Here is a 15,085-nt window from a genome sequence, read left to right on the forward strand (position 1 = left end):
AAATTTGAGAATTTATCTGTCAAAATAATTGTAGACTTCTAAACCAATGTTGATCTGATGTAAAGAGAAAGTTACGGGTGAGGAACATTGAAGACATTCAATCCATCCAAAGATGACATTTCATACTAAGTAAACAAAAGTGATAAAGAAAATTTAACAAATTTGACGTCTACTAAGTGGTTTTAATATGTGTTTTTTTCAAATAGACAATGTCACGTGTCATGATGCTAACCAAAATGAATTATCTGACTTTGCTCCACAAAAACAATTCTAACTGTCAGGACTGAATATTAGTTTTTAATTTTTCACTGGAATACCGGCATTGCAGCTTTAACATAGTCAAGGAGTCTAATCTTGATAAAGAACAAGACTCTTATTTTTGGATTTAAACCAGTGTAGAAACCACAGGAAAAAAAATGTTCCACTCAACCGACCAATCAAAAGCTTCGTCCCCTTCAGTGGAAAATCTACGTAACTCAAGTTAAAGCTGTGAACACATCTGCAGTAAGAAACACCCGTACTCTTTACTGTTCATGATAACATCACTCATGGATCCTCTGCACATCATTCTGCCTCTTCTCTGGGGTAACTTCTTCTTTTACTATCAGTCATAGTTGATTACGATTATTTTTTAACGACTTTACTGAATGTTATTTAAAATTATGACATAAAGGCTTTTTTTAATGACATCTGTCTTCCAGGAGCAGTTTCCTGCAGTTTTGACTGGACTTCTGCATCCGTGTCTGAGGTGACAGTCAGACATGGAGACAACATCACTCTCTATTGTGACTGTAAAATGACAGGTGTAGAACCGCCTGCGTGGTTTAGAAACTGTTCCCATGAGAACCAACCTGTTTTTGTTCTAGATAAAAAGTACTTCTTTGCAAATTTAGGGAAAACTCGGTTTATATGGACAAATAATGATTCCTCTAAATCCTACGACCTGACGATCATCAATGTCACCTATTCTGATGAAGGTTTCTACTATTGTGGAACTGAAGGAAATAAGGTGGAAGACAAAGAAAAAATAGATATAAAGATGTGGTTTAATTACAGCAACATCGTGAGGAAACTTTCCATCAGTGAGTATTATACCAAAGTGTTTTTTTTTATATTGTTTCATCTGAAAATGCAATTGTTAGGGAAAAATAACAATTTGGTCAATTTACATAGATATTCATATTTTCTGCTGTAACTCTCGTTATGATCTGAACCTTGAATTTTCTTATAAATAATCATTTGTGAACATTTTTTTAAAACTAGGTTTAAAACATCCCTTAATTGTTTAAGAAACAGTTACAGCTTTTTTTCTATCCAGATTCCAACAGACCTCATAACTGTACCAGTGACAGTCAGCAGAACGATGGTGTATGCTGGAAGCTGCTCTTCTTCTCTGTGTGTCCGATCGTTTCTCTTCTCTCTGCTCTCCTTTCTGTTCTGGTTTACAGGATTTGTCAGAAATCAGGTATCTGCTGATTATATTTCCTCCAACTGTTTCATCAGTTCAAAGCTTGATGCTGCACCTAAATATAAATCATAGATGTTTGATGATTAAAATGATTTGTTCTCATTTCTACAGCTACATCTTCTCAAAACACAAGAAATCTGACAAGACACACTCGGGAACAGGTAAGAAGCACTAATACCTTATCAGGATTTTAAAGTTATGTGGTTTGTGTGTGCTTGACATTTTTTTTTTTTATAACTTGTCCTGCCCAACAGCTGGGCAGGCAGATGAGAGCTGACGGCCTCTTCTTGTGTTGGACTTATTTTACTTTAACAAGAGGGGTTATTAATCTTCAGACAAACCAAAGGTATGTCTGAATAAACCCCTTTTGTAATTGAGGCCAAACTTTATTAATTTCAATCATGTTTGAAATTCCTTTTCCGGACGGAAAAGGAAAGAAGGGAAGAAGAGAGAGGGATGTTAGAGAGAGAGGGGGGGGGGGGGGTAAGAGGGTAATAATAGGAGGATAATTGTATCTAGGATAAAGGGGGGGGGGGGTAAGACCATGAAGCAGCATAAAGAAACAAGTTTACTGGTTGTTTATCATTACGGTAAGGTTCAAATGTAGTACAAAAAGGGCGGGGCCTGTCCACACACACACTCAAATGTTATCAACACACCTGCTAGCTGCAAAATGTCCACATGTCAACATGTACACAAAACAGATAGTGTTCACACACGCATACTGATGCCTTAAACTAGTGTGAAATATTTCAGTCATTCAATCATGCAAACTGTTAGTGCAAAGGTGAGCTAACACCTGTGCTCAGGTGAGTGTTTATGTTTTTCTAAAATGGACGGTGGAATGTGAAAAGAAGGAAGGAGAGTTCCCAGCACTCCCCACACCAAGACCCCCGCCGCATCAGCAGCGGCAGCCGGAACCCCCAACGCCACACGGCAGCAGGCAGGGAACATCCGCCCCCCGGGCGACCCAGCCCGCCACCCAGGCCAGGGCCAGCAGGACCGCCGCGAGGCCCCCAGAGCCAGAGAGCAGGGAGGCACGGAGGGAAAGGGAGCGCCGCCCCAGCCCAACCAAGAGGGCAGCCCCCCGCCAAGCCGGGAGAGCCCAACGCAGGGCCCCACCCGAGAAGGGCGCCCACAGCCCCAGACAAGCAGCCCACCACCCCCCAGGAGTTCCGGGCATCCCCCCGCCCCAACCCCAGGTACGAGCCAGGACCCCCCAAGGGAGACCCGCCCCACACTCCAGGCAGCCTCCCATCCGGCCCACGGTTGGTCCAGGGAGGAGCAAGGCAGGGGCCAGCCGCCCCCGCCCAGTAGGGGAGCGCCCCGGGGAGAAAGGGGGCCCACCAGGGGTGTTCTTAACTTGGCCCGACCAGGCTCGGCCACAGTTGGAGACTTGGCGGGGCCCAGCACCCAGGGGCAAGGACCAGAACCCACCCCCCAGGGACACGGACACCCCCGGCTAAGGTGTGATGTGAACCCCCCCCCCCATGCAGAGAGAGCACCGCCGGGCCCAGGAAACCGGCACCCAGGGGACACGGCCGCCGTTGCCAAGGACCCCGTACCCCCCAACAGGGAAGGTGTAGGGGACAGATTGTCCTAGGTCCCACCTTCCATGCAAATGTGTTAGCGTGCATGTGTGTTTGAGAGGGTCTGTGTGTGTATGTGTGTGTGTTTATGTTGGAATGTATATTTTGAGGGGGGAGGGGTGTGTGTATTAAGGGGGGTGCAGTCAAAATTAGCGGGTAGGGCACTGAGGGGACATCTCCTGATTACTCACAGTGATGTCCCCTCACCCTCCCCACCAAGGGCCCTACATGTCTAAGGTGCAAATAAAACCGAAAGAGGGGGGGCCCACTCCATACAGCAACCATGGGAGGGGGGGACCACTACCAAGTAACCCCCCCCCAAAGCGCATCGCAGGCTAAAGGCCCGTACACACCGGGACGAATATTCGCCAGGCGTTATTCGCCAGCGTTTTTCGTCACGTTTTTTGTGTTCACACCCAGGCGATTTTCGCTGACGATGAGTGGAGTGAACATGCAATTTCATTCCCTGACATTAGATGGCGCTTAATGTAAAACAGAAATACTCCTGTACACAAGGTGGCGCTGCGCAACTTTACGCTTCTTAAAGTCGCTTTTCACTCAGAAGAAGAGAGCAAGTATTTACGCGCTTGTCAGAATCAAACAAAGAAAACATGAATATTTCAAGCACCAGTTGCTCCAACTGGTGCTTGGTTCGGGGATATTTTAGAATGTCCGTCATTATTGCTTCGCGGCAGTGTAGACGCTACTTGGCGTCTATCTTCTTCGCTGGTATGTGTGCTCAGCAAGGCAGTTTTGTGTTTGAGCGCCCCCAAGTTGTGTTTTACTGTAACTTCAGAAGCTCCAGACACGTGAGCAAAAGCGCCGTTCTCATTGGTCGAGTAGATTTCGACGCGACGCGTCGAAAAAAAAAAAACGAACCCGAGGCGTTTTTTTTTTCGACGCTTTAACGCCTGGCGTTTTTTCGCGTCGGTGTGCACACTCTCATTGGTGCCCTTTGTTTAGTCACGAGGCGTTAAACGTCGGCGAAAATCGCCGGCGAAATTCGTCCCGGTGTGAACAGGCCTTAAGCCCCCCACCCCCTCACCCTAATATGAGGTAATATGAGGAAGGGGGTAAGTTGGGGACAGCTGAGAGACTGTCCCCCGGTGGTCAAACGCCCCCCCAAGCAGGGCCCCCACCAACCCCCCCCAGCACAGGCAAAGGGACCAACCCCCCAAGCCAAGCCAAGCCGCCACCCCACCCCCCACCACGCACCCCCACACCCAAGCCCAGAGGACCACGCAGCGCCCCCGCCCGCCCCACCCAGGCACCGGACCCGGCCCCCCGACCAACAGAGCCCCCACCACCCCCCGCCAGCTGCCGGAGGCCCCGACCCCCACCCCGAACCACGGCAGAAGGACAAGGAGCAGTGACGACCAGGCCCCCCCACCCCCTAAGTCACGGAGTTAGCCATGGGAGACCAGAGAGACTGAATTCTTCCAAAGTTACTTGAACTTGAACTTTGGGCTGACATTTTTTCCAAGCTGATATGATCAAGCAGCAGATTTCTGTGTTGACTTATATTTATATCTTTCTTGTTTTTCCAATTTATTAAAATAGTTTTTTTAGCAATACAAAGAGTTACGAAAATGATAGATACTAATCCTTCTTCTATATCTATGGCACTCATGTCACCTAGCACACAAAGTGACGGTGAAGCCGTGATTGAAACCTTAAGCCAGACGGATAGATCGGCACATACCTGCTGCCAGAGAGCCTGGACAGGCGCGCAGAACCACAGTGCATGCATGTTACTGTCCGGTAGATTACTATCACAGTGCTCGCAAATGTCTGAGTTACTGAAACCCATCTTGAACATCCTCTGTCCAGTGTAGTAAATTCTGTGAAGAGTTTTAAAATGGATTAGCTGCAGATTTGGACTTTTTGTCAGTTTATAGGTGTTTAGACAAAGTTCTGACCAGAAGCTTTCATCTGTGCTGATGCTCAAATCCGCATCCCATTTTGTTGTTGGAAGGGAAATATTATTGTCTAAATTACATAAAAGTTTGTATATTTTGGAGAGAGTTTTATTCATTGAGAAATTAATCAGAGTGGTAACTACATCTGGTAGCTTCAAATCGTCTCTGTATTTAAGCTTTTTGGTAATAATTGATTTAAGTTGCTGATATTCCAAGAAATTATTTATTCCATGTTTGTCTTGAAGTTCCTGGGGAGTTATGAATCTTCTATCAATAATTATGTGCTCTAGTTGTTTTATGCCCCCTGCTTGCCAAGCTGGGAAGTGTATCATTTTTTTGTATATAAGGATGTCTGGGTTGTTCCAGATGGGTGTCATTTTGCACGGTTGACTTGATGATTTTGATATTTTGAGAAATTCCCATCAGGCTGTTCAAGTCGTGTTTATATTAATACTTTGAAAACAATCCTGTTTTTTAACTGTTTGGCTAATAAATGGTAGATCTGACAGGTTGATCTTTCCATATAACGCCTGTTTCTGGATTATTTTTTAACCATTTTAAGATGTATTGCAATCTATTTGCAAGAAAGTACTTGTGGAAGTTAGGTAGTGCTTGACATTTTTAAATACTTCTCTACCTACATTAAGGCCGTGCAGTCACAAATCCCTTCTGAAGTCACTGATGCACACACACATTCACACGCTGACAGCGGCAGAGCTACCGGGCGAGGTGCAGCCAGCGAAACCACCAGCAGCAATGTGGGGTTCAGTGTCTTTCCAAAAACACTCTGACACATGAGCCTGCAACTTTAGAATCAGAAGTCAATCTTTTTTACATCTGTTTCTTTGATGCTTTTTTTCACACTCAAACTATTCTCAATAAATGAAAATGTTTCATTCCAGGATGAAGATGTGTGCTATGCTGCTCTGGAAATCCAAAAGTCATCCATGAAACCACAGAGGAAGAGGACGACTCAGACTTTTGACTTAAGCACATATTCTACCGTCAATACATAAGCTGTAGAACATTTTGATCAGTGAACAATTAGTTACTTCACTTCTGCAGAAACGTAAAGTTCTGTGATGAAAGCTTGTCTCATCTAGATCTTGATTGAAAAATAAAATCTACTTCATCTTGTTTTCAATTTTTTTCTTTCGTTATTTAGACAGTTTACCTACAAAGAAATGCAGTTTTAATTAGAGAATGAATGACTTTAGTGCATTTTAGCCCAATATTTAACTGTAATTTTACTTCTTGAGAATAAACTTGGTCTAAATAAGAAAATCCAACTTTCTTGTTATTGAAAAATTGACTTGCTCTGTCCCCAAATCCAATGACCTTGTTTAATGACCTTGAGGGACTGCACACACCCAGGACCCCGGGTGTTTGAGCGGCTGCCCTCTGGCAGGAGATTCAGTATGCTGAGAGCACAGACAAATAGACAAACCTTTTTTCTTCAATGATTTGCGATCTTCACTGGTGTCCATGGATTACATGAAATCCTCTCCACCTTTATCGGCCTTTGTCATGGTAAGAATGGTAAATGGTAATGGTAAATGGCGTATACTTATATAGCGCTTTCTACTGTATTATGAAGGCCCAAAGCGCTTTACAGTCACAGTCCCATTCACCCATGCACACACACATTCACACACTGATGGTGGCTCCGCTGCCGAACACTGGCGCCAACCTCCCACCAGAGGCAAGGTGGGGTTCAGTGTCTTGCCCAAGGACACTTCGTCACATGGGCGTGCAAGGCGGGAATCGAACCTGCAATCTTACGATCATGGGTCGACCGCCCTACCGCTGCACCACGGCCGCCCGATAACACGTCAATGGTCATGTTGACCCTATAGGATAGCACTAGGGTCAATTCCTTTTAAATTGGTATCACAGGCTGGTTAGCAGTCTAGCCTCAAAGTGATAAAGGCCCTGGTTCAAATCCCTGCTGGGCCATTCCTGCGTGGCGTTTGAATGTTTTCAACCATGCATGAGTTTTCTCCGGGCACTTCGACTTTCCTCCCACAGTCCAAAACCATGCTTCCTGGGAAAATTTCCATAGGTCTTCATGTGTCTGTGTGTCTCTGTGTTCCCCTGTGATGGACTGGCAACCTGTCCAGGGTGTACCTTGCCTTTGAGCAACAGTAACAGGATGGGGTCCAGCAACCCCATGACCCCAAAAGGGAGATGAAGCAGGTTTAGATGGAATCAGGAAGGACATCTAAAACTGAAGCCAAATCATATGTGCATATCGTAGCTTAACATAACAGCTAAAAAAGAAAAAAAAGTAAAATGAAAAAAAACATTTCCAGCACATTTGAGTGACATATATTGGTTTATAAATGCACCTTAATGCTCTTTAGTTTGAACTGGTTTCATGTCCAACAGTATAAAGAAAACTTTATGATCTTACAAAGTGCTCTGCAACTTGGTTGTCAGTTTGAAAATGATACAAAAACCTTCCTCCAGGTTTATCTGTTCTCTCTTAAAACACTTGGAATATTTCTTCAACCCAAATCTTGGGTTATTCATCTTGTGGAATATCATTTTGGATTACTTTTTGGAGCGACACTAAACTTTAGGGTAATAGTTTTCTTTTTTTAATGACTGTTATGCAGTGGCAGACTGTCTATTACTAACCTGGACCCTCAGTAATGCTACATCTAAATCACTCAACCCCTCATGAAGCATTTTACGATGCAGAAACAAGCTTTGCATTGCATATTGAAAAATCCTTTAGCCACAATAAATGCCTCTAAACAAAAAGAACAAACAAAACAGTGAACAAATCTCGTAATGCAACTTACAGTACATACCAAAAGTTTGGACACACCTTCTCATTCAATGTGAAGGTGTGTCCTAACTTTTGGTCTGTACTGTAAGTCAGCAAAAAACATTAAAAATAACCACATAAATTTGGAATATTATTTATATTATATTTATAGTTTCACTTATCAAAAAATCAGATTATTTGAAGACAAAATCCATCCTCTTCTCTTTCCTTAAAACTGTTCGATCACCCTGTCATGTAGATTATGGCGCTTCAGTTCCATCTAGAAGGCCAGTGCTGATAGCGGAGTCTGTCTAGTTGTGTTTCTTCGTAGGTTTGAATTCGCTTTAGAGCTGAATTACAGGTCCACTGCGTTGACATGGGGATAGTCAGCGCCAAACACATAAATCTGTACGACTGCTCGTGCTCTCACTCAGATTTTCTGATGAAGGAAGTCAAGGAGATCAGTCGGAGATTTTCCTGCAAAATCCTCTATTGCGTACATTACAGTCAGCTCTGTTTTTAACTAAGACAGATCAAAAAGGGCTCAGTGGCTCTGTGTAAAACTGGGCAAGGCTACATGAGACATCCTGAAACTTCTGTCCAATCAGAAGGGCTGAATACTGTGATGTTGCCTAAACCTGCTAGAAGGCCCTGCTGACACCAACTCAAAATCTGATTGATTGAAGGAAATCAATGTCCGACATTTATTTTGCCTGCAGTATGGATAGTGAAGGCCTCTTTGAGCTCTGACCCTCCCTGGCAACAAAGGACAACTGTAATGCGATTGGTTAAATGCTCCAATATAAAAATACATGTCTGTCTGGAAGCAGCATAACCATCATAAACACAATATAAGGAAATTGACAGACCATTTGGAATGATTTAATGAGTTCCCTTGGACAAAATATAATTAACAGATTATTCAGATATTTTTTAACTTCTTCAGATAAGGTCTTGAAGCACACTAAAGGCCCATAACTACTGTGATGGTTCGCCTCCCCCCCAGTGTTTTGTTTTTTTGGTTTATTGATTGCAGGTTGGCTATTGCTTCTCCTGGAGATGCTGCCTGCAAATATCTCATCTAGGTTTTAGCATTTCAGTCAGACAACTCTTGCAGTAAGAAATATTTATTTGACATTTTCCACATTCTTTAAGTTGGCATTCACATATTTTCGTTTGGCATAAGGCTCCGTTCAATCCCATGAGAAATTTCCATAACACTTTCGGGTAACAAAACCCCCAAAACTAAAATCATCCAGAAGAAGAAAAATGTGAATGTATAATCAGTGTGTAATAAAATGGGGTGTGTTTTCGGCAGCATTCCATTTTCATTTCATTTCCCAGTATGACTGCTATGTGTGACCCGGCACCATTGACCGTTTGGGCCGCCCCATTCGAGTACAGCGCCACGAAGGGAACATGCTATCTAGTGGATCTGCTATGTGTGACCCGGCACCATTGACCGTTTGGGCCGCCCCTGTTCGAGTACAGCGCCACGAAGGGAACATGCTAACTAGTGGATCTGCTATGTGTGACCCGGCACCATTGACCGTTGGGCCGCCCCCGTTCGAGTACAGCGCCACGAAGGGAACATGCTATCTAGTGGATTTGCTATGTGTGACCCGGCACCATTGACCGTTGGGCCGCCCCCGTTCGAGTACAGCGCCACGACGGGAACATGCTATCTAGTGGATCTGCTATGTGTGACCCGGCACCATTGACCGTTGGGCCTCCCCGTTCGAGTACAGCGCCACGAAGGGAACATGCTATCTAGTGGATCTGCTATGTGTGACCCGGCACCATTGACCGTAGGGTCGCTCCTGTTCGTGGAAACCACTAAAAGAACATAATATCTGAAAGAGAGAGGGAAAGAAATAAAAGGGGAGCCAACATAAATTACTCATACCTGATCTTAGAACGTAAGCTCACTTCCGCAAAACGCTGTGCAGAACTATAATTTAAACCGCCAAACAACCCGTATGAGACACTAACTTAACATCCAATCCAAAGCTACCGATGGCGCATTATGACATGCTTAACAGCCATTATTCAAACTTCTATTAAACTAAGAACAAGCTTGATGGCCATAAACTTCTTCCATTTTGGCAACTATATATACACGCGCTTAAGTAACATCCATTATTTCGAAGCTCCCAACGACAGTACCACGAACGAGCTTAATAGCCATAATTTTCTCCATTTGGCATACAAATTATAAGCGCTCAAGGAACATCCATTTAATTGAGGTTCCATCCAAATATTAGAAACGAGATCAACGCCCATAATGACTATGCTTCATTGGCATACTATAAACAAATGAACTTAAGAATCAGATTCGAGCTCTGCGCATACTATGATACAACTTAGAACATCCTAAATTTTGAGGCTTCCACCTGGCTATAATTTTCTTTTAACATCTATAATCGAATAATTTACATTCATTCTGCGGTTGACATTGATTAATTAATTCAGTCAGAAGTGTCATTGGAATGCAGAGGAGGTCCACCGCTCCGTCACTTTCAGTGCAGCCATAGGTACGTCGAGCAGTCATCGTTGCAGCACCAGATCAAGGAATGCATGGGTGACGTCATTTCCTGGAAACGGAGAAGCTGATCGGGGCGTAGGGGTTCGCAGGCTCAGGATGCGATGCATAGATAAAAACAAAGCAGTATTAGTCTTGACAAGAATATATAAATAACCCAGAAACTGATCAGTTTCAAAATGATTGAGATAAATTAAATAACAGTGCTTCTAAAGAACAAATCTGAGAAAGTTAAATTTAGTAGATAGTTAAGGTAAAGACCCATCGTGGATTTATCGCACCCTAGAAACCACCATAATTACAAATTCCAACAGTGAAATGATAGTGAAATATATATCCTGCACGAAATCTTAACACCAATTTTTTTTTTTTATATATAATCAAATGATAAGAAAAGTAAACTTTGACATTTTCAGAGGGACGCACCTTCAGGAGGCCATCGAGGAGTAGGTGATGGGAAGAGTAGCCAAGGAGATTAGTAGATGAGGAAGGTCAACATCCCACGTAGCAAAGGATTACAGCTCAGCTGGATTTTATATTAGTGGTTCTCAAATTGGTGGACAACAAAGTACAGACTACTAAAATTTTAATTAGCCAAGGGCGTCTGAATACTGCAAAAGAGAACTTGAGAGCCATGAGGGATCATAGGTTTTGATAGTATTTTTGCTAGACTGAACTTTAAGCATTTAGAGGCAGAGTAAAACAAGCCTCTAAATGGGGATGCATCTAGCAGAGTGCCATCTGCTTAAGCAAGGCAGACAGAAGACTGACTTGTGGACACAAGATTTAACTCTTGAACTAAGCTTGAGAGCGTATGTGATATATTTCCTACGTTCAGGGTAGAAGTTGCTCAAGGTGTTATTTAAACATTAACTAAGTCAACCGATGACACAATACTATCATTCAATATTGAAACAGCCTTAATATAATCTCCAAGGATTAAATAACCGGACGACCCCCTAAAACCATCAGAGCTGTGGATTCTGGCGGCCGGACAAACACAAACCACTCTTCTTAAATCCTTTTCCCCCAAACCAGTAGGCGCAGACTCAGAAGAACAAGTGGAGGGAGCCTGAAGACACGTCAGACATCATAACAAAACCACTCCAAGCATAGAGAGGGAAAGATCAAACGCAAAACACAAAAATCCAGAACAGGAACATGGCCCAGGATCGAACTACCCAGAACAAAAACACAAGATGAACGGAGGACCATAGGACCAAAGCTACAGCAAATGTCAGGTGGCCCAATCATTGACAAATCACATTCAACCAAAATTTGAATAAACGACATGCCGCACAAACCTAAAGATGACATAATGGGGAGAGACAAGCATCAATGAACCACCCAAATCCATAGAAGAAAAATAAATCCGGATGGGTGGAGAACCATACATTATAGACAACCTGGAAACCCAGATTTGAAAATAAAGTTTTTTCCATAGAGATTCAAAAGACCAGAGATACAGAGGAAAGTTGGCCACCAAGAAATCATCAAAGACATGCAAAATGAAGGGCACCCATCGCCTACAAATATCCAGGACAGGGCTTCAGATAATTAAGTCGATTTTATGAGGACTGCCACGACAGCGGAAAGGTAAATCGACAAATACTTCGAGCGCCAACTGAAGGCCAAGAGACGCCACTGAGAGGCATAGAGGCAGAACAGTGAGACCATCAGTGATAACAGTCATCCTCAGCCTTATATCGCTTTCGGAGGAAAATCGTGGAGACAGCATGGGGAGCTGAAGAAAATATATACCAATCCTGAAGGCGCATGGGGAACCAGGCCGCTGATGCCCAGAAAATGAACTGCGAGGCGCTAACAGGTCCAGATCAAGTCACGTCAACCTGAAAACGTCCCAGGGGCCACCCTCAGTGGCGGCTTTGAAAACGATGCCCTGGAAGAATCCATCACATAGCCCCCACAAACCTCCAAACCAGAGAGAGAATAACAAATTAACTGTCCAGCCGAGAAAACAAGGCCGCGACGAGACTAACACACTCACCAATGCGGCCGACGCAAGTCCCTGAGCCAGGGCAGGACCCACTGGGGTACACAGAGCAGGGAAAAACAGGCGGAGCATAACCAGATGCAGAAGGTGCGGGGGCAACTAACGAGGATCACTGAGTGAATAAAATGAGCCATAGACGCCGTATAAGAGAGACCAATCATAGGGAAAATGTCCACAGAGCAGAGACGGGTCCAAGAGACACTGATTCACATTCTGACTAACCAGCAGCTAAAACAACGAAGAAAATAAACAGAAGAACTGTCATAATAATAAAGCCAGCAACGAATTAAACACAGTCAAGATTCACACTCAGCTCCCAAAGAACAAAACAGCAACATAAAAAATGCTAAAATCCACAAAAATTCAGCCAGCATGAGAAACCTGTCCAAACGAGGACCGCCAGCCTTCACAACCACAGAAGAGACCCCACAACCCCTGAAACAATAACCGGACGACGCCGAACTACGCAGCAGAAAAGGAATCAGAAGTGCATCATGAAGGACCATGAGTCAAAACTACAATTCCCAGGGTCCTTAGGGGCGTGACGTCACCGATGTAAACAAGAAGCAAAACGCAGCCTTAGAAAACTACACGGGAAAGAACCGCATGATGCTCACCGTAGATAATTGGGGTGACCACGGCAGACGAGAAGTCCCGGACTGCTCCTGATCGGGGGGCACGGACACCCCGAACATCGCGGAAAGCATACCCCCTGCAGATGCACACGACCGCGGCGAAACGAACGCGCTGTGCGCCGTCAGCCGCCCGCTGATCGCCGCAAAAGGAGAGCAGACGCGGCGAAACGAAAACCCCACATCAGAAAAATGGGGATCATCCATCCGAATGACGGGGGGAACACAGCAAGACGCCGAAAGAGAAGGAGACCTGCGGGCTCGGAGACCGGCGAAGAATGGGCGCTGAAGGTAAGAAAGAGAATGAACAACTGCGCACCTGGGCTTAAATAGGACGCTGAGCAGGTGAGTTAATTAACTGAACCGCCCTAGGGTATTTACCTGTAAAACACTGCAGCGAGTATCTGCCCGAAATACGATAAATCGTCATTTAAGGGTTCTCTTTAGTGGTTCTCATCATGGCTTCATTTGTCATGTGATGCTCCTCTGGCCTTTATTTGTTATTTTTGATCTGGCCTTTATTTGTTATTTGTGATGGCAAAAACAGAACAACTGTTTGAAAAAGAGTCAATCTTGTGGAACGTTCGAACCACCTCACCACAGTGACATCTAGTGGCTAAGATTTTCTTTTTCAAAATCTTGTACTTAATATAGTGGAATTTTCACGTTTTTATCTCATTTTTTATTCTGACCAAACTATATTTTTTTGTAAATTGTATCCAGTTATAAATTGTCCAATACAGTAAGATCCTGTGAAGAAACTGGATTCTCTAGAAAGGACTGTATTAAATTTTAGGTTCGTACCCCGTCAGTTTCTTACACATAGAAATGAATGAATAATGACTCAGAGACAAAACTTATCTTTTGTGGAGGTTTTACTTCGCACAAACACGAAGGGGACAGACAGATGAACATGGTGCATTCAAAGTCCGAACCAACGAGCTCAGGGATGGGGTTGGTATAAAAACCCTGCATTTGCATATTCAGAAGATCGTCCGATTGACCTCGTGTGAAAATCACGCCCACAGGTTACTGCTGGAGAGAAGCTCCAAGGCTAAAGTGAAGATAAGTCTGAGGCCTGCTCAGCAGAACACACATGCACAGAAAAAAGGGAGGATGAGAATAAACTGTGAAAACAATGGCTTGGCTGTGCTGTCTTCAAATGTAATATAATTTTGAGATGACAATACATGCTCAGTGAATTAAGTTTAAACCATTAGTGTAATAAAAGTTAAAGGCAGTTTCTAACTATTCTTCACAGATCCAGATGAAATAATCATGGACCTCCATGTGAAGCAAAATAATAATAATACTAATAATTACTGTTGAAACTATCTTATTGTTGTTCACCTTTCGGCAAATTCCGTCACGGGTCGCCAAAGCAAATCAGCTTTCACTTGTTTAGCAGAGAGTTTTACATTGGTTGCCCTTCCTGACACAATCCTGTATTTTATCAGTGTTGATGATATGTCTTTATTCACATATGATAAATAGTGTGACAAGTCTATTTTTTGAAAGCAGATATTGATTATATTAAGAATAGGCAACATGCAAATATTCTGTTTCTAAATAATTCCTAATGACGTTATGTCTTTCATATTTGTAAATGCCTGAGTGTGAATAGATTACATGCAAATGCATTTAATATCTCTCAGAATACAATATGCAAGAGTTAGCTTTCAGATTTTTTTCTGTCAAAACAGTTCAAGGTATTTCACAAAATTTGTTTTTTTTCCCCCAAATCAAATCAAATCAAATCAAATCAAAGTTTATTTGTATAGCACCTTTAAAACCCAAGGCATTCAAAGTGCTTTACAAGATGAAATTTAAAAACAAAGGACGAGACAAACAAATATGTAATTAAAAACCGGCACAATGCCAAGCCACCCCCCCCCCCCCCCCCCACACACACACACACATATACTCAGTCGCTGTGATAAATTACTGAGCCGGTGTCCTGACATTAAGATATAAAAATATATCTTGTTCCCACAGATTAATATCTTGTTCCCACAGGTTAATATGTCGTTCGCACGAAATACTATTCCGTTCCCACAAGATACTATTCCGTTCCCACAAGATACTATTGCATTCCCTCAAAATACTATTCCATTCCCTCAAAATGATTAACTCGTGCGAACGCAATAA

At 43.4% G+C, this 15,085-nt stretch overlaps 1 protein-coding gene across 1 annotated transcript in view; it reads left to right on the top strand.

Annotated features, from left to right (window-relative positions):
* Positions 1-6,007, top strand: part of LOC144981372 (uncharacterized) — a 60,528-nt gene extending 54,521 nt beyond the window's left edge. Inside the window, exon 7 of the mRNA XM_078943815.1 lies at positions 5,879-6,007. Within this exon, the coding sequence (XP_078799941.1) occupies positions 5,879-5,992 (114 nt within the window). The 3' untranslated portion in view covers positions 5,993-6,007. The remainder of the gene's footprint in view (positions 1-5,878) is intronic.
* The last annotated feature ends 9,078 nt before the right edge of the window (positions 6,008-15,085 follow it).

This window comes from Oryzias latipes (genome assembly GCF_053564925.1).
Source record: "Oryzias latipes strain Hd-rR chromosome 1 unlocalized genomic scaffold, Olatipes_Hd-rR_3.1 chr1_Y".
Lineage (NCBI taxonomy): Eukaryota > Metazoa > Chordata > Actinopteri > Beloniformes > Adrianichthyidae > Oryzias > Oryzias latipes.